We start from the raw sequence: 27,526 nt of genomic DNA, 5'->3' as shown, positions 1-27,526 counted from the left end.
AAATGCCTAATGCTAATATGGGTGGCACATTAAGAAACAATATTCTTGGGAAAGAAGGGGGAAAAGCTATCTACTCACAACAGATAATGAGGGCCCATGTACTATATTCACATTACTAAGTCAACAATTCTCTCATTTAATAAATATCAACCTAAAATTAAAGACTTTCAGGATAATTAATTATTCCATAAGGAAAAAATAATAAGAGCCATACTATTGAGAGGAGAACATGAAATTAAGGCAAGAAGAGAAGAAATGCTGGCAACAGAGGTATAGGTTATTTCAGTAACGTGAAATTCTCTAAAGGTACACACAACTTTGATGTCCCTATTCCCTACGCCCCAATTGAATAAACAAAAAATAAAACTAAGAACAAAAACATGGCACATTATATTGAGTATTATCTACACAATAACCAGAACAAAGATCTCTTAAAACAGACTGCCTTCATAAGTGTACACTACTACTAACATGAAAGCCAATGAACTCTATAAACTCCCCCCTGCCCCAAAACTGGGGTAGTTTTTTTAGCTATACCTTCTCTACATGTTTATTAAGTCATCATTGAACATCAATCCTACTACAAAATACTACTGTCAACGACAGTAAAAAAAAAAAAAAAAAAAAAAAAAAACACATAGGGAAAACACTAAATTCTTTATTTGGCTCCTTGTTCCAAGTGCTCTTATTTTAAAAAAAAAAAATCACTCTAAAATAGTTGGCTAACTTTGGTAATCTTGAGACTATGTAACAATTAAATGTTATTTACATAAGTCATGTTAAATTAAAAAAAAATCCTTAAATCAAACACCAAATGATTAACAAAATGAATTAAGCCAAAAGTTGTGACACTAAGGTATGTGTGGAATAATATTCTTCTCCATTCTATCTTCTACATAACATCCAAAAACACCTAGTTACTCTTAAACACTTTGTCAATTTTTAAAAATGAAAACAGTTTCTAAAAACTCAGTAATTATTTTCTTCCTTTCGGCTTTTAGGGATGAAGACTTATTTCAAGGAAGGAAGATCATATCATTATCAATATAAAAATCGTGTAAGATAAAAAAACACACACACACACACACAAAACTAACCTTTTATCAAAGAAACCAAAAATGTTAACTTGGAACCCAAGCTATTCAGAATAGAAATCAAAGCACTCTTTCCAAAACGAACTAATAGACCATTCTGGACAATATTACTTGTAAGTATTTCCTTTAGAGGGAAAAATCTTAAAAAATACAATTGACTCTAATAATACCTTTATTAAAAGGAAGTACTAGTAGTACATTTAATTCAAAAGTAATTTACACTTAGTGTTTGTGTGCACTTAACACAGTCTGGTATTCTGGAAATTGAGAATGTTTCAAAGATGCCACCTTAATTTTTTTAAAAGCCCCAGGGCTGCCTGCATATCTATCTTGCCCCTTAGTTCAATTCCATTTTCCCCCATGCTTGACACAGGAAATCCCAATGCCACCTGTCAAAATGCAGTCATGCTGAAGTAGAAATACCCTTTCTAATGGTATGACTGGCTCACACTTACTCTGAAAACATAGTAAAAGTTGTAAAATATTTAAGGGAATATAAAGGCTTCTTTCAATAGATTAGAGACGCAGAAAAGTGTTAGGGGAAGGTGAAGATATAAATTCTCTACTCCATGAAACCACTTCCTGATTCTGATGATACAGGTATTATCCTGAGGAGAGTGAGTGAGGTAACAGATATAAAAATTAACAGAAAAGACCTCCACGAAAGTTAATTGCCTTTTTTTCATGAAGTAGATAAATTAACTAGAATAGCTACATTTCTAGTTGAAGAGTGAAAACAAAAGCCTGACAAGAATCTACATATAAAAGACACTTAAAATTAGTAAACTACAGATGCACCATATCCAGTCCTACAATAGTATAAAAACAAAAAGAATAAAGAATAGAGGGAAAGGAAAGGAAAAGAAAAAAAAAGGAGAATCATGATTTCTTATGCTTTATATCTTTTATTTTTTAGGGGAAACGTACACTTTAAGTGATTCTATGAGGGAGGGTACAAGGACTAGTCTATGCATGAGAAAGAAGACCTCTGGGTTCTCACTCCTCCAGCTGCTGGTGTATCTTTGGTCATATTATTTAATTATATTTCAAGTCCTAATCCATAAAACAGAGGTGGATACAATATTCGGTTTGAAAGCAGGAAACTAGTGAAAATGACCTTAAGTTCCCTTCTAACTTTTAAGATTTAGGATGAATACACCAGACTGATGTGGATTTATAGAAGTTAAGATATGATCCTGGTCCCAAGATACCCATGAGGGTCATTTGCCTTTATTAAAAAAAGAACGTTGATCACTTACAAGCATATGCTTCTAACTGATCATCTCACAAATGCATGCTTCTGAGCATGGCAAAGATCTGAAGAGAGGTCTTGAAGGGTTCAGAATAGTCCCCACTATTCTTGGAAACACTTTAAAAAACTCATGTTCTACTGAACAGTAAGTCAGAAGCACCACAATTTTATATGAAAGTCTGTTTTTACTTTCAGCAATACAATGTATTGTTTACTAAAGCAAAAGAGTAAATTTATCCACATTAAAACAAAAAGCAAGAAAACTCAATTACTTTCAAGATTAAAGCTCTAAAGGCTATCCCTGATCCTCAACAGTTCCATGGAAGATCCAATTATGCATCATTTGATGAACAGCATTCTTGAAGGTTTATCTGCCACAGACTCTGAATGAGGATTTTAACTCCTCTCAGATAACCATGCGCTGATTATCAACCTCGATCCTTGGGAGAGCATTTAAACAAGTTTACTTCTGGATCCCCTATGTACTAATTTCTGCATTAACAGTGAACTTTGACCCAAGAGTAAAATACAAGTATTTCCTAGACCTGCTGTACAGAACTGCAAAAGACAAATAATTTTAAAGTAAACTTAACAGTTGAAAAGTAACAAACTCCAAAAGTGAAGTAATACCTATTCCATTTCTATCAAAATGTACGTTATCAGTCGGCTTTGAGCACTGAACCACACAAAAACATCCAGGGCAAAGGATGAAATCCAGACATACTACTTTGGATTCTTGAAACAAACTTTAATGGCTCCAGATGGGCCCTATAAATCACTTAATCCTTTACCTTTTCCTAGAAGTAAAAATCTCAACAGTTTGATCTGAAAAGAAAGCATTTCAAGTAGACTTTTAAAAAACGATGAATTTTCACATGACAAAATGTTTAAACTACAAAATTAACTATGTAATGTTAATTGAAAAATATGTACCCAACACCATCTAACAACCACTTCTGAGGAATCCCCTGCCTGTATAATTCTTTCTGTCCTATTTTTATTTTTTTGAAGGTTTTCAGCCTGTGGCTTCTCCTCTCTGTGTTTATAGCTATACTTTTTAAAGGTCCCATGATTCTTAAATATGTTTTATATGTTTACTGCTACTATAAAAGCTGCTGGGGAGAAAAGTACCCGCCATCTCCTCAAGAACATGAAGAGCGGAGGGCTGAGATCGGCCTGAGGACTTCAAAATGTTTTGCTTGCCTTTGTTCTGGCTACACCTTCTCCTATTCCACTACCCTGTTCTGCGGGTTAAATTTCCCCTGCGCTTCTGGCTAAAATGTGGATACCATAGCCAAAAACACTTGCAAGCATCAATCCCTGACTTGGCGGCTCTTGCTACTAAGTGGCAAGCATCTAATGCCACCCTCACCTGATGCTTGGCCGTCTCCATACCCTCCAGAACTGTCGTCTTGAAGTCCTCCTGCTTGCCCTGTGGAAGGAAAGAGGAGAACTCAGGGACCTTACTCCATAAATTAAGATAATATCTGGACATAAAGGCCTAATAGTTGGTGACTCACAAATTCACCACCAACTAGTAAACCCATATTCAGAGAGCTCCTTCTTGAATCAGGCCCAGGGAATCACATCATAGTCTTCCAAATTCTGGTCAGAAAATTTCAACTTTACACACTGATTCTTGTTGAAAGGTAGCAGAGCAAAGTACACAGTATTTCTAATCACTAAATCCTTGCTGTCAGTCTTATTTAATCAAGGCTGGATGGGGGAAAAACGAATTCCAAAGGTCTTTTACTACTTGTTGCTAGACTGAGAGATGGGTGTGTAACGTGCTCTAGGTCTAGAGCTGCAACAATCTCCCTTTATCTTTACCTTTCTATCCACAAGGAGTATACTTAACGAACAAGCAAAAGACAGTTTTAATGAAAAATTCTCCCTCTGACTTCAAAGCAGGGATTGTAAAGATTCAGCTCCAAAACAAGTTTCATTTACTATGCATGCCAGACAGCACTAGATCTGAATACACCAGTGCTTCCTTAGTAAAACTTTCAAACACACCACAAGAGACCCTGCAGCCATATGCCAAGTAATGTGGATAGACACACATGGTTGGAGTCGGGGGAGGCTAGATATGATGGAGCTTCTAACTCAAGCTACACAACAAGCCAGGTAAGAGATTTTCCTAATTGACTAAAATGTAGAAATATAACTTCAAGAAAAGTATCACAGCTTGAAAGTTCAATCAGACAAAGTCAAGACAGATCATCTTCCAGACTCTTTCAAAATCTATCACCAAGACAGATGCTATCAATCTCCTTAAGCTTCTAGCAACCTGGTACACTACAGGAAAACTACAGCATGATCCTTGAAAGATATGAAAAGTCTCTCCAATGACCTAAACTACACAAGCTTCACTGAACAGTTTATTTTAAAAGAATCTCAACGAAAAAGCAGACTGACTACCATGTGAATTTTAAGGGAGCAGGAAAGCGAAAATGACATTTCTACCCTCATATATATGAAGGTGTTTAGAAAGAAATGATGTTTGACATTAGAATGGATTACTAGAAGGTAGGATAGGATCTCATTCTAAAATTATTTAATGGGGGATCCCTGGGTGGCTCAGGGCATGATCCTGGAGTCCCGGGATGGAGCCCCGCATCAGGCTCCCCGCATGGAGCCTGCTTCTCCCTCTGCCTGTGTCTCTGCCTCCCTCCCTCCCCCTCTCTCTATCATGAATAAATAAAATATTTAAAAAAATAAAAATAAAATTATTTCATGGGGAGCCTGAGTGGCTCAGGGGTTGAACATCTGCCTTCCCCTCAGGGTGTGATCCCAGGATCAGTCCCACTTGGGGCTCCCTATGGGGGAGCCTGCTTCATCCTCTGCCTCTCTCTCATGAATAAATTTAAAAAAAATTATTTCACTATGCTTCTGTCTGAAGGACCCTTGAGGTTCTTCTATAGAAAGGTATGGTTCTCAGACAAGGCTCAAGATGTATAATTTTGTTTACAGCCTTTAGAAAAGGGCATATAATTCCAAAGAGATGACTCCTTACAAAATTCAGTCTGCAAACATCTTGAAAATGCAGGCCCTATGTTTTAAATTTTACTTTTAAAGTTTAAATAAAAAATGTTCATTCTTGGAGTACCTGAGTGGCTCAGTAATTGAACGTCTGCCTTGGGCTTAGGTCATGATCCCAGTGTCCTGGGATAGAGCCCACATCAGGCTTCCCTTGGGGAGCCTGCTTCTCCCTCTGTCTGTGTCTCTGCCTTTCTCTTTGTGTCTCTCATGAATAAATAAATCTTTAAAAAAAGTTCATTCTCAATAACTTCTAGATTTATTCATAAAAAAGCTTTTAGATTTTTTTTTAGAGAAGTTGTTATTGTTCTGTTTGGTTCCAAATAGAACCACACTAAATCAAAAGATTGAATCAATTTTAAAAAGGGGGGAGAGGGCTCAGAACAATGAAATAAATAGTTTCCAAGAATAACATTTAAGCACTAGGAATAATATAGCTACTCTCTCTCAAATTATGTACCCTGCTTGACCAAGAATGAAAGCTACAGTCTGTTATGAAGGCATTTTACCACTTTAAAAAAAAATAAAATAAAGCCTACTTTTAAGCTAGCCATTAAGTCTGAATTATTCTACCCTTCCTATTTCTATCATTTATTTGCTTTCTCCCCCTACTACATGTCATACAGTATGCTAAATTAATTTATTTTAACCTCCAGGTAGCTCTTGGCTGATTGTTTTCTGTCAATGGTCTTTAATGGAAATATAGATTTCTTAAGCCTGATTTATGCACTCAAAAGCTTAACAAGGTCACTCTTTTACAAGGTAGGGAGGTCTTTTTCACCTTCTGCTTTTGAAAAAAGGAACAAAACTCATATACTATTCTTTAATAAAATATGTAGAAGTAATATGAAAAATATTCAAAACCCTGTGATGATTTAAGGGATACATCTTAACAGTATAAAGTCAAAGGGAGACAGAGAGAAACTCCAAAGTACTGCATAAGCAGAGGAACAGGAGAAAACCAAATACGTGATATAAACGCTTAAGAAATGATGAGAAGCGAAACAAGAAGTGCTTAAATTAAGTAAGGGAACAATGTGTCTCTTGACTTGATGAATGTTTAAAGATGAGGTTCCTACTTTCTCTCTAATCATAACACACTGAGTATTTGGAGAGTGCCTACTTGTCCAAAGACAGGTAACAGCATCATCTTTATTAGTGATATTCTAGAGCAATTCTTTCACCATTTTCTTAAAAACAACACACATATAAATGTTTACAGCTAATTTTCTATCCAGGAGTGCCTCTGATTAGAACATATAAAATGCCATATTCACTTATTTGTTGAATTCTTCTGGCCTAGGACTCTTTTCTGACAGTGGCACAAAGACATGGAATAGCAGTCAAGTACAGTTGTTATCCTCCATGAGCTCAAATTCAAAATGGAAAATGAAAATACACAAAAGCAACTTTTTCATATCACCTTGATTTTGGCACCACTGCACTGCGCAGGAGACTTCCTTCTGTTTTCATTGCCGCCACCACACACACACACACACACACACACACACACAATCCTCAAGTCTGAAGCAGAGATCCTTAGTACCTGTATTTGCACATCTCTTCTACAAGTCAAAAATAAAATCTTTGGTTTATCTTACATAGCAGCCTTGCAGTTGCCTTCTAATAAACCTTTCACAGACCTGTTAGGTTATTATTGAAGAACAGTGAAGTATTTTAGTTTCAGTCACTACAGGATGATTTCTCATCTTGATTCAAATTCTCAAGAGATCACTCTTCCAACATCTTAAAAGGAAATCTATGATGTCTTTCAAATATTTTTATCTGACAAGCATGGAAGGCAGGATCACTGATGTGTTGTTCCAGGAACATACTGAACAGCTGATTCACATTTTGACTTTAGTTTGTTGAAATCACATTCCAATTAGTAACTTTGTAGACAATTTGAGAAACTTCTAAGTCTTCTGAGAAGCAATGACTTTTAAATAAAAAATCAACTTTACAAAATGTAATAAAAATTTTACCAAATCTCTAGAATGAAAGCAACTGCCAAGCTATTGGGTTCAAGCAAATCTGACAAAGTAGCAGAGGAAAAAAAAAAAAACCTTAAAAGTTTAAATCATCTTTGAACACACGAGTTTCCACTCTATTAACACCTCAGTTTAGTTTATATTTTAAATAATCTCACTAATAAAATGTTTACTGAATACCTATTCCAAAATTGCCAAGCACAAGTAGAAAGTTGAACACGTTAAGTACCTATTTTCAAAGGGCTTACCATCTAATTGGGGAAAAGATGAAAAATATCCAGAAAGAACACCCCCCCCCCCGCTTTTTTAAGGGAAAAAAGAAGCTAACACAGACTTAAGGAATCAGGGAAGGTTTTCTGAACAAATCCGGAGATTTGGCAGGTCAAACCACCAGCATGGTCCAGAACACTTATAAAAGCAAGAAAAGCACAGAGCTGGTATGTATGGAGAACCACAGAGTACTTGCAGATGTGGGAGAAGAGGATAGGTAAAATGGGCCTCTTTCAGTGTTAAAACCTAAACTCGATCTTAATAGTTATGGGGGTAGAACTGTATGATCTGTCACAGAAAAGCAGCAAAACAAGTGATATTTAAATTAATCTAATCTGGCCACTTTGTACCAGACAGATCAAAGGGAGAAGGTGATCTAGATAAAGGAGATCCAAATGAAAGATTGCTTAAATAATTTAGATATGAAGTAAAATTCACTAGAATAAAAAGGTAACAATGAAAATGGATAAGGCATAACAAGTCAAAGAAGCTGTGCACAGAAGATACATGACTTTAAAACACTTGATCAAAGGGCTAAGGGAGGGGATCCCTGGGTGGCGCAGCAGTTTAGCACCTGCCTTTGGCCCAGGGCGCAATCCTGGAGACCCTGGATCGACTCCCACGTCGGGCTCCCGGAGAATGGAGCCTGCTTCTCCCTCTGCCTGTGTCTCTGCCCCTCTCTCTGTGTGTGTGACTATCATAAATAAAAAAAAAAAAACAAAAAACAAAACAAAACAAAAAAGCTAAGGGATGTTCAGGATTGACTCCCAGGTTTTAAGTTCAGAAATGGTAATGCAATGGACACAATGGGAAATTTGGGAAAAATTTATGTGAATTAAATTAAATGGAAATGCTCTCTACTTAATTACTTATTCTTTAAAGTAATTAAAGACTAGAATTCCAGGGGCACGTGGGTGGTAGAGTCAGTTAAGCAGCTGACTCTTGATTTTGGCTCAGGTCATGATCTCAGGGTTCTGGGATAGAGCCGAGTGTCAGGATCAGTGCTCAGTATGAAATCAGCTTCAGGATTTTCTCCCTCCCTCTGCAACCCACCACCCCACAAAATAAATCTTTTAAAAAATGAAAAAAAAAAAAAAAAGGGCCAGAACTTCAAAGTTAGAATGGGGCCAAAACTTTAAAAATAACATGCAGGTAATAATAGGCTCAGAGAGTTTGAAGCAGTTGTAAATGTAGGACTAATCTCATAAGGAAAGTCACAGCTTCAAAGAGGAATTGGTCACCATAAACAAATGACCAAAAAAGTTTAAATAACTGAAAGGTAGTGAGTTATGAGGACTATCACCACTTGGTGCTGCCTTCCAGTCCTCTCTATAGTGATAGATAGCTTTAACATCCTCAAGTATACTGCTCTTGATGTATCTCTTTCCTAACTTTTTGACTATGATTCTGGACAGAATAAAAAATGATCTACAACAGTTCAAAATGCAAAGGGAAGTATATTTGGATTATAGAGACAGATAAAACTAGCCTGAAGGAAAGCCTCAGGCATTCCTTTGAAGCACATTAGAGCCATTTAAACACAGGCTAACCTGACCAATTCTCTTCAACAAAATTATCCAGAATGAAATCTGTGGATTCCAATTAGAATTCCAACCCTAGGTTACAGTGTCAATAAGGTCTAGAATGTAGGAAAATGGTGCTCCTTAATGTAGGAGCCTACCTAGAATTTCCTCACTTTGACTGGAGGAGCAGGAGCACTGCTGATTTGCACCTGAAGACAACACTGGGGCAATCTCACTCTCAACAAGTGAGAAACTCAGTAACAGAAATCCTATACAAAGTAAAAGTCCTATAAACGGAAGAAGAAAACAAAGCTTTTAGAAGCCAAAGGGAAGAATTAACTTTTTAACATGCTATTTCCTTCCACATTCCATAGTAGAGATTTTCCTCACCTATTTTGTTGTAAAATCTTGTAGTTCACTCTTCAAAATGTTCAGGAGAAAGTCTACAATTTATACGTTGTCATGTTGCTCAACGACCAAGCTTAAAGCTACCAAGCTTGAGTAGTTAATATAAAGCTTACTTTTCCAGTTTATTCACCTGTTTTTTTAAAGTTAGTTTACATATGTATGCATTTATGTATGTAATCTCCACACCCAACATGGGCTCGAATTCACAGAGAAAACAAGTCTCATGCTCTTCTGACCAAGCCAGCCAGGCACCCCTCACCTGTTTCTAAAAAGGCCAATACTGAACATTACCCTGAACCTATTAAAAAGAACCATAATAGCTTTTCACAACTGATAACCATGAGAGAATTTCAATAAGAGAATCCCTTTTTTCTGCTCAAGCGAGTTTCTCAGAATGCTGGCCATCTACATCTTCTCAGACTATGATTAGAGGCTCTTCCCATCCTCAGTATGATTTGAGTACAAGGAAGGAAGATACAGCTTCTTAGGCATTAATTAATCATATATGATATTCTAGCTTCACATATCAGAAGATGCAAAAAGATAACAAAAACAAAAACACAACTCTATCTTCAAATGTTTAAGACCTGTGTGATCAGCAAATACTGCAAAATGTTAACATTTGTTATATCTCAATAGTTGATACATAGATTTTGATTAGGTTATTCTAGAAGAGAGAATCTAACATTAAAAAAGTACCAACATTTGCCATTCCTATGATTTAATGCACAAAAACTTAAATGATTTTGCAAATGACATGCTACTAAAAATGGGCTACCACAAATCCTTCCCACTTTCCAAAAGTGATGAGTATGTATGTCAACCAACAACTTACTCTCATTTTTTCCTGATAAAATGTCAATCCACCCTATTGCTAGAACAACTCTGTGTTTATTACATATAAGATGTTTGTACATGAAGGTGGAATTCCTATTTTCTCATTTGATCCCATACCAAGCCTCATTCTGCAGATGAGAAAATCCTCATAGCCCAAGTATCCTGTTCTTCTATTATACCAAGACCACACCAAATAAAGGATGGTAGCAAAAAGAATTCAAGGAAACTATACAAATAAAATTCCTCCACTAACCAAATAACCACTTTGTCTTAATAAAAAACAAAACAATCAGTGAAATGGAATCATCAAAAGCAGCTCAATCTGTCAAAGACCGAACATGAAACTGGTAGCATCTGATTCAATGGTTATCAGCCCAAAGCAGTAAACAGTTAAAAATCAAGGATATTACTGCTTTCAAAAAAGCCTAATTTAATTCCTTCATGTTTTAATGTAAAACCTCCAAAACCCAATTTTGGGAAAAACATTTAAAAACAACTTGTGGATTCTCACCATACTTTGAATATACTTTTATTGTACTGTTTCTTCACTATAGACAATTATTAAATCTGTAACCCTAAAGTGGACTATGAATTCTCTGCAGTAAGACCTAGTCTTCAGCTCCGAACCCACAGAATCCAGCAACATGTCTGGAACAAAGCATTGTAATTTTAGAAGTAATGTGTGGAATAAAGTCCATGAAGAACTGCCAAATTTGGGGCAATGTTACTTTGTATAGAAAATGTCTCTAGGGCAGCCTGGGTGGTTCAGCCGTTTAGCACCACCTTCAGCCCAGGGCGTAATCCTAGACACCTGGAATCGAGTCCTACATCTGGCTCCCTGCATGGAGCCTGGTTCTCTCTCTGCCTCTGCCTGTGTCTCTGCCTCTCCCTCTCTCTCTATGAATAAGTAAATAAAATCAGAAAGAAAAGAAAAGGAAAGGAAAGGAAAGGAAAGGAAAGGAAAGGAAAGGAAAGGAAAGGAAAGGAAAGGAAAGGAAAGGAAAGGAAAGGAAAAAAAGAAAAGAAAAGGAAAGATGTCTCTATTTCATTTTTTTAAAAAATTTCCCTTCCTAGTACATGGCTCAGTCGGTTGGGGCATGTGACTTGAAACTCAGTGAGGCGTGTGACTCAAAGCTATGAGTTCAAGCCCCACGTTGGGTATACAGATTGCTTAAAAATAAAATCTTAAAAGAAAGGGGGGGGGCACCTGGGTGGCTCAGTGGTTGAGCATCTGCCTTTGGCTCAGGTTGTGATCCTGGGGTCCTGGGATCAAGCCCTGCCTCAAGTTCCCCACAGGGAGCCTACTTCTCCCTCTGCCTATGTCTCTGCCTCTCTCTCTCTGTGTGTCTCTCATGAATAAATAAATTAAAAAAAATTTCTTCCATACATTTTTTTTTTTTAAATCCTTCCAGTAAACCAAGGATTTAAGATCTACTTCCGGGCAGCCCGGGTGGCTCAGTGGTTTAGTGCCACCTTCAGCCCAGGGTGTGATCCTGGAGACCCAAGATCAAGTCCCACATCAGGCTCCCTGCATGGAGCCTGCTTCTCCCTCTGCCTGTGTCTGTGCCTCCCTCCCTCTCTCTCTCTCTCTCTTTCTTTCTCTCTCTCTCTGTGTGTGTCCCTCATGAATAAATAAAATCTTTAAAAGAAAAAAAAATAAGATCTACTTCCCTCCTACTCTTCCTGCCTCTCTCTCCAAATTTTTATTCTAAAATGTGTTATCTAAGAGTTATTTCACCTTCTATTGGATTTATGTACACATTTATATCTCATACTAGGCCATAAATTATGAGTGCAGGGACCATGTACTGCATAGTGATACATATCTTGGCCCATTTTTAGTTACCACTCAAAATACAAAAATTGTGAATTAACCTAGATTACCTTTCCAGCCTGTGACTTTTTTATCCTTAGCCCTCCAGGAAATTATTCTGGGGCACAGTGACAAATCAGAATACTGAAATGATGCTATACAAAAAAGAGGGGGGCAAGAAAACTAATTCTAGGTCTGCATTCTAAATGTTACACATCATACTTCATTCAATGAGAACTCAAATGATTTCAGGCTCTTATTTGATAATAGGCCAAAATGGCAACATAACTCTGTTAGGAATGAATTTCCCAGCAACCTCTAGTAAATCTACAAAAGAGGGCCTCCTGCTGGGTATGCAGGGTGTAATAGAAAATTCTATAATCCTCCCAGTGGAGGTAATCTGAGTCCATTCTCATGAAATCTAAAAGCTACTCCTGTTATATGACTGTTCTTAAAGGCAAGCAAAAGAAATCAGAGAGAAGAGCCTGGGATAAGCTACTTGAAAATAGTTATGGCACAGTAAACAAAATTATTCACTGAACTCTGACTCTGACCATAACTATCCATGCTGCTAAACCCAGGACTTTTACTGACCACAATCAGTATGACTGCCTCACACAGGACCCTAAAGAACAAGGAACTAAAAAAATATAAAGCCCATTATACAAGTATTAGGACCACTGATTCTTTTTTCTTGTAATATAAGGAAACTCATCTTAAACTCTTCTCTGGTCAAATTCTAGTATACTAAGTTCTAAAGGACAGTCCAAAAGATTCTGCCTTTTAGATTTTTGCCGTACTGAATAAGCAATTCATAAAATATTAAGTCATCAATCTTTTGTCATAAATATTTTCATTATAACAGTATTTGTGATCAAATTTCATTGCATTTTAAACTAAGTTCTTCCTATATACACATATTTTGTGTTATTTTCTAGAATTTAGTAACTTTTACTAATTCATGTTGCATCTCCTTTCATGTGATTTTTTAAGTATTCTTTCGACCTACAGTATGACTATTACATGAACAGTGCCCCCCAAATTATTAAAAACTACTTTTTGTCATGCCAATCTTTCACATCACTACTGTAATCTGTTCAACAGCTTATATCTCTTTCAAACACACATACCACACACACACACACCCAAAATTACCATGCACAACAGAGAGCAAGTAGTTTCCCTTGCTTACATTCTTATAAGTTTTTATATGCTCTTAAAAAAATATAAACAGGGAGACGAAGTGATTCTTCCTACAGGCATTCAATAAAACAGATAATGCAGAACTGTCATCAAACTAATCATATCTAACAAAATTACCCAATGATTTGAAGAGCTTCATTAGTGTAACAGCACATCACTGAGGCTGGAAAAATGGTAGACAGATGCATGTACATATATATGTGTATATATATATATATACACACACACATACATATGCATTTTTAAACATACTTCTGATATCTCTACTGAGAAATTCATTAACCTGAAGAAATCTTAAGAAAGGCATCCTAATACCCCATTTCACATTTCATTTTACTATTTTAAAGCAAGTTTTTTAGTCTTAAGCTTACACAACTAAGCTACTTCTAACCCCAAATATCTGCCTAAACCCAAGTTCCTAAACAGCTATCCAACACAAAATTTAAATTCAGAAACTACTAGTAAGATTTTTCTGAAAATTTTCAACTGTTGTAAGGCAGTGGAGGGAGAAAAAATAATGTTTTTGTATGAAAATAAAAAGCTAAGCACTAGCAAATCAGCTAATATAGTATAAAACCTCTCTGAGGAATAATCAAAGGCATAAAAAGTTAACAACTGAACCAAGAAAGGAAAAAAAAAAGCAACTCTCTATAAGAAGGTTATATTTAACAGGGGTGTTATTCTAAACCAGTAATATCCGACTGAGAATTTTTACTCTATTTTACAAATGCTCCACTATTATGTGATACCACTCACTAATAACCACTCAATTCCAAAGACTTTTCAAGGTTCAGTTGGCATGACTTTAAAAAACACTTTTATCTTGTTAGAAGAGGCACTAGGAAACCAAATAAATCCATCATTTGTTAAATACATTCAGAAGTGCACAGTAAATGTAAAATACACAAAAACATTTAGGAAAACAAATCATTTTAATTTTAAATATAAGCAGCAATATTTAGTATGAAAAAATACATTATTTACTCATGTGACTACTACAGGACAAGCTACATTCAGTTATCAAAAGCAGACAAATTGAAAAATAATTAAGCCACACAGAACTTCTTCCCAATTACATAAATCCAAACAAAAAATCCAAACATCTAGTTACCATAAAAATTCAACTTTAATATTGAGAATAGTTTTCCAATGACCAAAATTCACTAAACTCGATTATCAAAACAACCTAAATCATCTCTCCAAGCCAGTCTCTTTTACTCCTTTAGTTCACTCTTATAGAGCATATCAAATTGATCTTTACAAAAAATATATTTTGGTAAAATGCCTCTCACTCAAAATACCTCAGTGCTTCCCTGGCAATTCCTCCCAGTATTTAAAGGACAAGGAATTCAAATTCCTTAGCCTGGTAACAAAGACTCCAACCTTCTTTTCTGGCCTCCTCCCAGAATTCTCCTAGAGGAATCTTCTCCAGTAATACCATCTGACCCAACAGACTTCAGAATACCTTGTGCTAACAAAATATTAAGAATAACATGGTGGAAAGCCAAGCAAAATTTTCTAAACAAACTTAAAGGATGGTAAAAATAAAATATATTCAAACCTTACTTACATATTTTAAGAGAGTAAGTTGACCTCTTGTTATTACCTAAAATGATTAAGATAAAGATTTGGCAAAGAACAAGTCCCACATCTTCTCTCAAAGATTTTAAGATACCTATATGACAATGATTCTATTCAATTTTTTAATAAAAACTCAAAAGAGCTGGTTCTGGTAAGATAAGAGATTTGGAAACCCTGGACAGTTTTCAAACAAACTCACTTGACAATATTTTATGATTCAGTATTAGGGCCCAATCTATTTCTAAATTACACAGGTCAGTGTGTTGCCACTACTTTCCTGGGGCAAATACTTCCCCAATTCACGCTGGAAAACTTTTTTTAAATTTCAAGTTGTTTTAAAGGAAAAACAACTTTATTTACATAATCACAAATAATATATTGCAAGTTTTGGCTGCTTTCAACACATCTCTGAGCATTGAAGATAGTCTAAACTATCGCCCCAAATACTAAGATAACTTATTTAAACCACTGGATAAAAATTTAACTACAACATAATAGCATAAAGACAGTTCCCCAAATCCTACATCTCTCTGTTAAGATATTTACTTCTTGGGACAACAGTGTCTGACATTAATGGAAAAACAAACAAAAAAATCTCTTTCATGAAAAAGAAAATACCAGTACGAGGTTTAAAATGTTCAGAGCACAAAGAAAATGTGTATCAACTTGGTACCAACTTCAGACAGCTATCTACCAGAAACACAACTACACACACAAAAAGAAGGTGAAGCAGCATCTAAACTATCAGATCACCTACTGAAGAATACTCAGAGCCCTTGAAACAAGAAATCAACAGCCTCTTGAATTATGACAGATATCAAGATTTATCCCCATGTACCTCATTAGCAAGCTTACAACAAAGGCAGAAGAAAAGAAAGGCAAGAATCACAGAAGAATACAGATGAAAAGGAATAGAGAATCAAGGGAGAAGTTGGAGGGAAGGACAGAAAGGGATGACAGCTAAATGTAAAAGACTAGAAAGAAAAAAATGTTATCCACAAAAAGAGATGGGGTGTTTTAAGGTATGGAGAAGGGAACATTTGTCTCAGGGACATTAGTCCCAGAGGTAATAATAGATCACTGCCAATAACTGCCCAAGAAGTCATTTTAATAAATTTTTAAACATACTTCTGAAAAAAAAATAAAAAAATAAACATACTTCTGGTATCTCTACTGAGAGAGAAAACCATTCTTAGAAAACCCCATATTCCTGAGATAAATTGAACCCAGAATCTAATCCTTTTAAGATGTTCTCAAACTGTGTTTTTATTAAACTTTATTATAATTACCGAAATTATAAATTTCAATTTTTGAGAGTTTTGGCCAGAATCTCTAGCCAGAATTAATCTCTCTGTTAAGTTCTAAATCTAAATTTAAATTAACACCTGACCTGTAATTCTCTCAAGTAATACATCAGTAATAATCTTTAAAAAACAAACATCTAGTGGTTTATATAACATCACAGGGGAGAACTCCCCCCCAAGCACCCCCCCAACACCACCACCCAAAAGACTGAAACAAAAGATAAACCTCTCAAATTAAATATGTCAGTATCTGGGTACCTATGAAAGTCATGCAAGATATTAACAGATGGGATCTGAAACAAAAATTTTGTTTTTAAAAGATGCAGGACTAAAAGAATTACAGAGGTAAGTGGACCTGGAGCTATCAGAAATATAAAAAGTATTTTAAAGAGAAGAACTTAGTAGAAATTCAAAGTTGAGAAGAGTTCATGAAATATCATCAAGAACAGATGATATGCAAAATTAATTAACATTCTACTTTTGTTTGGTCTCTTCAAAGGAGAAGGGTACTCCTAGGCTGGGTATCTCAACAGGACTTAGTCTGAGGGAATATTAGTGAGAATTCTTCAAAGATGTCTGAAGCTCTGAAATCAAGACTATATAGTCTCCAATCTTTCCACTGCCATAGGAAGACTGTGTAAGTTTAGAATTTCTTCATAACCCTTTCTCCTACCATTCCTTTGATTGGAGGACTCAATATTAAACAATAACAGGCATTAAACCTTTTCTTTTTGACCTCGTAATCTTCCATTTGTTCACTACGAAATTGTTCTCAAAACTGATCCTCACTCTGAAGGTTTTGTCAGAAATTATCTATGTGGTAAATGCATAATTTAACCAGAATAATTTCTGAACCATTCTATCTACAAATTCTGAATCAGAGATAAATCTGAGGGGTTTGGTTTTTAGATTTGGCTTTCTGTATGTTTTAATTATTTCTCTAACTTTCCAAGTGCCTTAGAAGGCTACTATCCTTCCATTACCATCTTTTACTTTCCTTCTATATCCGTACAGACACACACAAAATATCAGTACCACCGTAATACGGATGCATGTATGCGTGTGTGTATATGTATACATATATATATACACTACAGACATACGACCAATATCAGAGTATAAACCAAAGATGAAGACATAAATAACACTGTGGAACAGGAATTAATCCATTTATTATTTCCAAGATAAAGTAAAATTGGTTGATTACTATAACTCACCAGATGGTTCTTCAGGCTCGCTTTCATTTTCTTCCTCAGGTGGGGCTTGAGGGGGTGGTGGGGGAAGCTTCTTTTCTTTCTCTGCTTTAGCATTTCTCTCTTCTTCTGAGTAATACTCATCTTCTGAGAGGTTGGCCAAGCTTTCATCCATCTCTCTGTACTCTACCTATATGGAGATTATACCAGGGAAAGCTAAATACAGTGAACATCTAAAACCAGGGACTCAATTTGGAACCATCAGTGACTGTGAACTACCTTTAAGCTTCAAATTGTAAGGGATATAAGCAAATAACAAGGAACAATCTCATTCATAAAAGGCAGCTATTAAAGACAAAATCTTGGGGCATCTGGCTGGCTCAGTCAAAGAGCATATGACTCCTGATCTCAGGATCATGAGTTCAAGTGTGGCCCATGTTGGATATAGAGATTAAACAAACTTAAAAAACAGAACAAAAAAACCCTAAAATCCCTCATGTAACAGTCTGGAATCAGTTCAGCTTTAGCCCAATCTATCCATTTTACATCACAGTACCGACATCTAGATCAATGAATCTAAGGCTCTCTACAACTCCTAAGAACTCTTTTAAAATATGCACATGTGTATATATGTAGGTTTGTATATGCATATGTATTCATATGTATGTATACATCATGTTCACATACTGAAAGTTTCAACAAAGACTAAAATAACCCTGAGAGGGGCGCCCGGGCGGCTCAGCGGTTTGGTGCCACCTTCGGCCTGGGGTGTGATCCTGGAGACCCGGGATCGGGTCCCACATCGGGCTCCCTGCATGGAGCCTGCTTCTCCCTCTACCTGTGTCTCTGCCTCTCTCTCTGTGTCTCTCATGAATTAATAAGTAAAATCCTTAAAAAATAAAATAAAATAAAGTAACCCTGAGATAAAAATATAGTCAACTAGAAAAACAAGTCTGTCTAATACCAAGCCTGTACTTCTACTATTCCATCGAAAAAACAACAAAATCCCAGAAACCAAATGGGGAGCAATGGCAGGTAATAAAAACTGCAAATGGCAGCATTCACACTGAAACTATGAGAAAGTACATTTGCTTAAAAAATAACCAATAACCTAAGACAGCTGAATGATGAAAGCAAAGAATCCTTAATACAACAAATTACATGAAACAGAAATGGAGACTACAGGCCTTACTTACTAATAATTCACACTCTGGTTATAAAGGAGAGAATCAGGTAATAAGATTATAGAGGAAGCAATCTTGGTGAATGTCCTACTGGGTATAAAGCAACTTATAGGGAAGATTAATGTGGACCTGTTTGCCAAAATGTGTAATACAGTATTACAAATAGTCACCAACCTTAGAACACTAGCAAACTATCACTGTGGTTCCCACCCTAAAAAAAAATTCCAGGAAGCCATAGCAACAACAGCTCTCTACTTTAGAGTCAATGAAAAGATAAAATGAATGAAATAAAAATTTGTTAGATATGGAGACAGAGCAAAGACAACATGGTTTCCATATGTAACACACCTAATTTGTTAGGTTTCTGGAATTAATAGTCCTGTGGATTACAGCAAATGTAATCTACCTTAATTTTTGAAATGTCTTGGAAATAGCTCCATTTGGCTGGCTGCTTTTATATTTGGCCCTTATTTTTTTTTAATGACATGAACACAGATAAAAAAGATTGTCAGAAAATGGAAACAAAAATAAGATAAAGTAAACAGTTCTGACCCACGCTCTCAAATTCTTATTTAACAAATGAATGATAGTATTCATCTATCAAATACGGAACACTGATTACATGGTCACAATGAAGAAAACAATTATGAATGAGAGAGTCTCCCTGCCCTTAATAAACTGAAATTCTAGTTGCAAACTAATGGTCCTTATCAGGTAAATCATCGCACAGAGGGACTTTACAATAAAACTTCCAGAAATCTAGATACTAAACTTTGCCCTATTTGAGATAAACTGTAGGAACAGACCTCAGGACAATGGGCAAAAAAGCAGCAAGGAGGGAAAAGTTTCAAAGAGCTGGATACAGGGGCCAGAAAATATAATAAATGTTTAGAGTATTCAGTTTCCTTTCTTCTTTTGGCTCTCAACAGTGCTTGACCCCTCCCTACCCAAAGATTCAGCCCTTTAATCCTGTTCATCAATCTCATCCATTTAAATCAATAATCACTTAAGTGCCTACCATGGAACTGGGTCATGTGCAAATTCTGAAACAATAATGTAAGATCCTTTCTATTGCAGTAGGTCAGTTCTTTCCAAAGGATGTTCCACAAGACCAATACCCTTTGAAGGCAAAAGGAATCCATGATCAAGTGTCGGAAACACTACATTTTTTGCAGGCTCCTTCTAGGACAATCACAATGCACATTAAAATTACTGAGAAGTTTTGAAGCAAAACCAATCTTTTAAACATCGTTTAATCCGGTCTTTTGATGTAGTAGCTACTAAAAAAGGAACAGAGTTCTTGGTTTTCAAGGGAAAAAAGAGATTAGAAAGATACCTAGAAGTAGGAGCAAAAATATCTAAATAGTTAAAAAACATCGATAACCAGAAGAAAAAAAAATCTGTGTTTCACAGAATCCTAAGATTCTTCAGAATTTCATTTAAATGTACATTTATATGTGTTAAACCAAACAATAATCCTTTGGAGACCAACACATGAACTTGTACTGCTTGAATACTAAATATGGGTTAGACCTAAGAATGCAATTTCTTCTGCAATCTGTTCAACCAAGAGTGTCCTGAGATGACAAGACAAGCTAAAAAAACAACCATCTGCACTACTTATCAATAGCTGGATCTAATCAAGCATTGGGTCTTCACAATACTTCATAAAACAAATAAAATTGGATTCTGAGACTGAAATAAGACTGTAACTATTAAGCTTAATCTCCATTCTCAAATGTGGCTCTATTAAAAAAAGCCTCATTTTCTCAAAGACTGACAACTAAAATAAAGGTTATGGGGTGCCTGGGTGGCTCAGTCGGTTGATGGTCTGCCTTTGGCTCAGATCGTGATCCTGCAGTCCTGGGATCAGCCCGCAGGCATCAGGCTGCCTGCTCAGTGGGGAGCCTGCTTTCCCTCTCCCTCTGCCCCTACTTGTGCGCGCTCGCTCTCTCAAATAAATAAATAAAATCTTAAAAATAAAATAAAGATTTTAAGTTTAAATTTAATATAAAACAGGCAAATACGGGCAGCCTGGGTGGCTCAGCGGTTCAGCGCCGCTTTCAGCCCAGGGCCTGATCCTGGAGACCAGGGATCGAGTCCCACATCGGGCTCCCTGCATGGAGCCTGCTTCTCCCTCTGCCTGTGTCTCTGCCTCTCTCTCTGTGTCTCTCATAACAAATAAATAAATAAATAAAAATCTTGAAAAACAAAAACAGGCAAATACTACTTTACTTTGAGATTTTTGCATAGTTTTATTTTGTAAAAAAATAGTTTCTCTACTAAATAAAAAGTTAAACCATCTGAAAGTATACAAAAACTCTAAAAAATAAAAGAATAAAAAACTATTCCTCTGAGAAAAGGAATGGATACTCTGAACACAAAGTAGTAAGAACCTTTCACCTCTAAGCAAAATCCTCAAAGACTTTGAAGGTTCTACAACTACTACAACCAAAAATGTCCAATAGGCAGCTATAAATCAGTAGGGTAATTATTATTGCCTTTACACAGATGACTCTGAAATTTACACCTCTAGTCTCTCCCTTCTCTTCCTCACCCTTACTACAATGATTGAATCACTTTCCAATCACCTTAAAGCTCCAGTCTTTTTGTTGTAAGCTTTCTTCCTTTTAATTCACCTAGGGCACAACTGCCAGACTGATTTTCCAAATATGTGATGTTTTCAGATAGTTTAAAGGAGAACGCCAAATTTTTCAAACCAGCATATAAACTTTCTGGCTCTAATAAGTCAGACTTACCTTTAGCCATTTTCTAACACACTAGTCGAAAAGTCCTCAATGTTCTAGGGATCCCTAAACTCCCTAAAAACGATTCCCACCATTTTTTTCTATTATTCCAATACCTAAAATTCAAGGCTCATCTCCTCTGCAAATTTCCTAACTACTCTAACCTTCCAAATATATCTTTCCTTCCTAGCACTTAAGGTCTGTACTTCATAGTCTCCTGCAGTACTCTCTGATGCCATTTTCTGTAATAATGGCAATGTTTTGCATTTGTGCTACCAATATGGCAGCAGTAGCCACACCTGGCTATTTAAATTTAAAAGTAGGGGCACCTGGGTGGCTCAGTGGTTGAGCGTCTGCCTTTGGCTCAGGTGATGATCCCAGGGAGTCCTGCGATAGAGTCCCACATCAGGCTCTGGGCAGGGAGCCTACTTCTCCCTCTGCCTATGTCTCTGCCACTCTCTCTCTCTCATGAATAAGTAAATAAAAGTCTTAATTTTTTTTTTAAATGTAAAAACTCAGTTTCCTCAGTCATCCTAGTAACATGGGCTTAGTGACTACCATACTGAATATGAATAGCACAGATCTAGTGTTTGGCTCTCTATAATCCGGACAGGACTCTACAACCCAAACACTACTGATCCTTGCAATTTATCTTGCTCCTAGAAAAAAACGTCATTTCCAATTAAATTCATCTGCCAATTGTTCCCAATGTTCAATTGTCCACTCCGGACTCCCTGCAGCTTCTCAAAACACCCTGCATAATCTATCAAGCATGTTTCATTTCTTCCCTCCACTGGTCCTACTTAATTACTGGGCACTTTATTCTAAGCCAGACATTGCAATAAGTGTTTTGTTTACATTGTATCTAAACCTAAAAATCTTACAAGACAGGTTTTATTTTCCTGAGGAAAAGGAATCATAGGGAGAAAAACTAACTCCTCTTCCAGAATATTTTTCTAAATTCTGTGTTTTCAAGGCCCAGTTGAAGGCCACCATTCCTAAAGCTGTTTGGTGTGTTCCTAAAGTCCCAATCCAACTTAATTCCAAACTTGGGGATCCCTGAGTGGCTCAGTGGTTTGGTGCCTGCCTTCAGCCCGGGGCATGATCCTGGAATCCCGGGATCGAATCCCATGTCGGGCTCCTTGCATGGGACCTGCTTCTCCCTCTGCCTGTGTCTCTGCCTCTCTCTCTCTCTCTCTCTCTCTCTCTCTCTCTCTCACTGTGTCTCCCATGAATAAATGAATAGGATCTTTAAAAAAATTTCCAAACTTTAAATATTTTGCTATTATTATGTTAGCATACACAGAGGTGATTTTCTTCTGAAGCTTAAGCTTTAGGGACCTAATTGTATGGACCCCTTCCAATATCCTGAGCCTTGTTTTAGTTATATAATTATATATAACATCTGTATCCAAGTCCCCTATTGAATCTGTATCTATAGATACAGATATACCCCTCTGCATATACCTCAGAACTCTTGAAGCAAGGCCACTCTATACTAGTCTCAGCTTGCTTTTTCTTCCTCTAACGGCTACTCTATCCCTTGAGGTTTGTTTCCTCTGGCTCCCAAGACTAGCCAGGAACAGGTTAATTTCCCCAGTTCTTTACTTTCTAGTTGCTTCCCCAAAGAAACAGGTAATCTACTTTTCTTTTTTTGGAGTTTCAGACCTAATCACCATGGAAAAACAGTATAACAGGAATTAAAATAAACATAGGATAATTGCAAAGACAAATCTTACGGTATGTCCCAAATTGACCTACAGATTCAAGGCAATCCCAATCAGATTGGGATTACCTTTTTTTGTAGAAACTGATAAACTGATTCTAAAATTCATATGGAAATAGAAGGGTCACAGAATATCCAAAACAATCTAGAAAAAGAAGAGCAAAATTGGAGAACTCAAACTTTCTGATTTCAAAACTTATTACACAAAGTGACAGTAATCAGGACAGTGTGGTACTGGCTTTAGAACAAAAGTATAGATCAATGGGACAGAACTGACGATCCAGAAATAAATCTTTATGTTTTTAGCCAACCAACAAGGGCACCAACCATTCAAAGGGAGAAAGAATAGTCTTTAATAAATTGTGCTGGGACAAGTGGATATCCACATGAAAAAGAATGATGTTGAACTCCTACTTCATACCATATACAAAAATTAACTCCAAAATGATCACAGATCCAAACGCAAGAGCTAAAACTATAAAACTCTTAGAAGAAAACACAGAAGTAAATCTTCGTGATATTGGATTAAGCAATGGTTTCTTGGATACAACATCAGAAGCAAAAGGAACAAAATAGATAAATCAGACATTAAAATAAAAAAACTTTTGTTGGGCAGCCCTGGTGGCACAGCAGTTTAGCGCCGCCTGCAGCCCAGGGTGTGATCCTGGAGACGCAAGATCAAGTCCCACAACGGGCTCCCTGCATGGAGCCTGCTTCTCCCTCTGCCTGTGTCTCTGTCTCTGTGTGTCTCTCAAGAATAAATAAATAAAATCTTTAAAAAAAAAAAAAAACTTTTGTTGTAATCACTATATATAAGGAAATCTAACTATTCAACAATAAAAAGACAACCCAATTTAAAAATGAGCCAAGGACTTGAACATTTTATCAAAGAAGATATACAACAAATGACCAATAAGCATAAGATGCTCCATATCATCAGTCATTAGAAAAACATATCAAAACCATAATGAGACACCATTTCACATCCACTAGGATGACTATAATAAGTATCAAGACAAGAATATGGAGAAATTGGAAACCTTATATATTGCCAATGTAAATGTAAAATGTCGTAGCTAACGTGGGAAAGCGTTTGGCAATTCCGCAAAATTTAAAACACTAAGGCTCCTGAGTGGCTCATGAGGCTCAGGTCTTGATCCCAGGCTCCTGAGATGTGTTTCTACCTGTGTCAGGCTCCCTGCTCAGCGGGGAGTCTGCTTATCCCTCTCCCTCTGCACCCCCACACCCGCTCATGCTCTCTCAAATGAAACCTAAAAAAAGGGCAGGGAATGGGGTAATCAGGTGATGGGCATTAAAGGGGACACATGATGTAATGAGCTTTGGGTGTTAATATGCAACTGATGCATTACTGAACTCTACATCTACAACCAATGATACACTATATATTAACTGAATTTAAAGAAGTAAAAAAAAAAGACACAAAAAAAACCACTGAGATACTATATGACCTAGTTATTTCTACTTCTAGTATATACCCAAGAGAACTGAAAACCTATGTTCACACAAAAACTGTACACAAATATTCATAGCATTATTAACACCCAATAGGAGGAAACCCAAATGTCCACCAAATGATGAATGGATAGGGACGCCTGGGTGGCTCAATGGTTGAGCATCTGCCTTTGGCTCAGAGTCCTAGGATTGAGTCCTACATCAAGCTTCCCACAGGGAGCCTGCTTCTCCCTTTGCCTGTGTCTCTGCCTGTCTCTCATGAATAAAAAAAAAAAAAAAAAAAAAAAAAAAAGAATGGCTCAACAAAATGTGGTATATCCATACAATGAGACATTATTATGCCACAGAGTTGTCAAGTACCAAATGGAAATACTACAACATAGATGAACCTTGAAAACATACTAAAGCAAGACACAAAGACCACCTATTCTGATTCCATTTATATAAAACGTCCAGAAAAAGCAAATTCATACAGACAAAAAGTAAACCAGTGGTTGCCAAGGGTGGGGCTGGGGAGAAGGGGAATGACTGCCAATGGTACAGGTGTCTTTTGGGAGTGGTGAAAATGTCCCCAAATTAGAACTGACTGTGGTGGTGGTGGCAAAACTTGTAAATACATGCTAAAAACCATTCAACCGCACAACTTAAAAATCGTAATAAATTTTATCACATGATTTATCCCAACAAACCTGTTTTTAAGAAACATCGCATGGTTTCTGGCCATTCTTTATTGTATTAAAACAGTAAAACAAAAACCCGGGCAGAGGGCTTCTGCCCTCTGTTCCCATTTCGGAGAGTAGGGAGCCTCCAACCTGCGTCTTTTCTAACCTAGGCTTTGGTTAAAGCCCCCAAAAGCCCTTCCTCCTTTTAGCGCAGGGTTTTTATTCTTAGAGAGCGATCTCTCCAGTGGGCAGCTGAATCTGAGGGTTCAGTCTGGGTGATGCTCATCTCAAGAAGTTCTCCATACACCCTGACTTGGCATATCCATTTAAAAAACCACATACAGACAGGAGACTTATTATATGCATAAATTACACGAATCGCACGATTTTAAATATTTTAAAAGCCTTGAATCTCCAGAAAAACCTACAAAGTCTGTGCCCGAGTACTGCCGTAGTGCCCTGCACGGTTGGCGTCCCATGTGGTCCTTTGTCTGAGGCGGAGGACACCTCATCACAACAGAAGCGTTAGATTCCAGTTGCACCACTGGACTTAAGTTGTGGGACTTTGGGCAAGCTGCTTCAACCGTGCGCCTCAGCTGACTGATGTCCTAAAACAGGGCCAACGACACCTGCCCATCGGGTGTTCCGCAAAAAAAAAAAAAAACAAAAAACAACCGGTCAGTGACGCCCTGGGCACGGCATCTGGCCACCCAGAGACGCGAAGCAGCCGCCGTCGGTAGATACTGCTCCGTGACGAGTCTTTTTTTTTTTTCTTTTTTCTTTTTCCCCTCCCCGCGTACCTGCGCTTTGACTAATCGATATTAAGCCCCTCTTCGCCAGTTTCCTCATCTGTGAAAAACCTACGTCAAAAAAGATCGTTGAGAGAGAATAAAAGGGGAGGGGAAAAAAAAAAAAAAGAGGAAAACTAGCAAAGAGCGGGCCCTTAACACAACGACAACAGCAGCAGCAACAACAAAAAATGTTCCTTTCCGTCAGCCCCACGCGCGTGCAGCTCGGACGCCCGCAACACCGCCCGGGGCCTCCGGCCGCGCCCGCCGGCGGACAAGCCCTGCCCGTCTCCAACGACGCCAGCCCGACCCCACGTCAGGGAGCCATGTTTCCCAGGCCAGCGGAGAAAACGGGTACAGACGTTAAGGGCTCAGCCGCCCCCCCGGACGGCCGGGTCCCCGCACAAAGACGGCATTCAACGCGGGCGAAGCCCTTCCCCTCCCTCACCTCACGCGGGGCCGCGGGGGTGGGGGCGGCGGGGGCTGACGGCCTGGACGGCCCGCGCGGGGCGGCGGGGGCGGGCGCCTGTGTGTGCGTGTGTGTGTGTGTGTGTGTCGGGGGGGAGGGGGTCGCGCCTCACCTTCGCTCGCTTGCGCCGGCTGGTGCGTCGCCCCTCCGGAGTCTCCGCGATTCCCGTTTCCATGGGGGTCGCTGATCCAGGCACGACGGTAGGCCCGGCTTGAGGCCCCGCGGACCCCGGCGGCTCGGCCAGGCCCCCGGGGGGCGACGCCCGCGGAGGCTCCTTCTTGCGGGGGGTGCGCTCGCCGGCCACCCCCGGCCCGGCCTCGGCGGGGCCCGACAGGCCTGCGGGCGGCGCGGCCACCTCGGAGCCGTTCTCCGCGCCGCCCGCGGCCCCGGGGCCGGCCTCCGTCCCGGCGGCCGCCGCCGCTGCCGCCGCCGCCGCCGCCGCCGCGGCCTTCTTCCCAGACAACATCTCTGGCCGCCTGGCCGCCGACGGCCGAAGGGGCCGCTCGGTCTGTCGGTCCGTGGGTCCGGAGCCGCCTCGCCGCACCTCGCTTCACGAAGGCAGCTCGCTGCCCACCGCGGCCGCGTACGCACGCGCTGAGCGCGCTCCCGCCGCGTCCGGACAAAAAGGCCCGGAACGCCCACCGCCCCGCCTTCCCCCGCTGCCATAGAGCGGCGTCCTCGCGGCTAGAGCGGCAGCGCCGCACGGAGCACGGCACTCCCCTAGAGCGTCGCCTTGGCCTTTGGAGTCGGCCTCGGCACCTTCCCGGCCCTAGGCCTTCTGGGCCAGACTGCACCTCCGACGGCGACCATTCCCTCTAGAGGCGCGCCTACATCACCCGCAAATACGGTTTCATTCATTCATGCCTGCACGCATTCATTCATTCATTCATGTAGCCCTGCGTCAGTTCAACCAAAATGTATTAATGCTTCCCACGTGACGAGAGTTCAGTTATGAAGTTTTTTGTTTGG

At 38.5% G+C, this 27,526-nt stretch overlaps 1 protein-coding gene across 2 annotated transcripts in view; it reads right to left on the bottom strand.

Moving 5' to 3' along the window:
* The window catches only part of KDM1A (lysine demethylase 1A), a 61,327-nt gene extending 34,172 nt beyond the window's left edge, over positions 1–27,155 (bottom strand). Inside the window, exons 1-3 of one of the 2 annotated variants that reach the window (XM_055331053.1) lie at positions 26,670–27,155; positions 17,533–17,698; positions 3,719–3,778 (exon numbers count right to left, since the gene is read on the bottom strand). In XM_055331053.1, coding sequence (XP_055187028.1) covers positions 3,719–3,778; positions 17,533–17,698; positions 26,670–27,023 — 580 coding nt within the window. In that variant the 5' untranslated portion in view covers positions 27,024–27,155. The remainder of the gene's footprint in view (positions 1–3,718; positions 3,779–17,532; positions 17,699–26,669) is intronic. The other variant, XM_055331054.1, reaches the window with a different exon arrangement.
* Between the last annotated feature and the right edge of the window lie 371 nt (positions 27,156–27,526).

Source organism: Nyctereutes procyonoides, unplaced genomic scaffold (assembly GCF_905146905.1).
Source record: "Nyctereutes procyonoides isolate TBG_1078 unplaced genomic scaffold, NYPRO_anot_genome, whole genome shotgun sequence".
Classification (NCBI taxonomy): Eukaryota; Metazoa; Chordata; class Mammalia; order Carnivora; family Canidae; genus Nyctereutes; species Nyctereutes procyonoides.
Note: the sequence above shows the minus strand (reverse complement) of the source record. Positions and strands in the feature narration are given on the sequence as shown.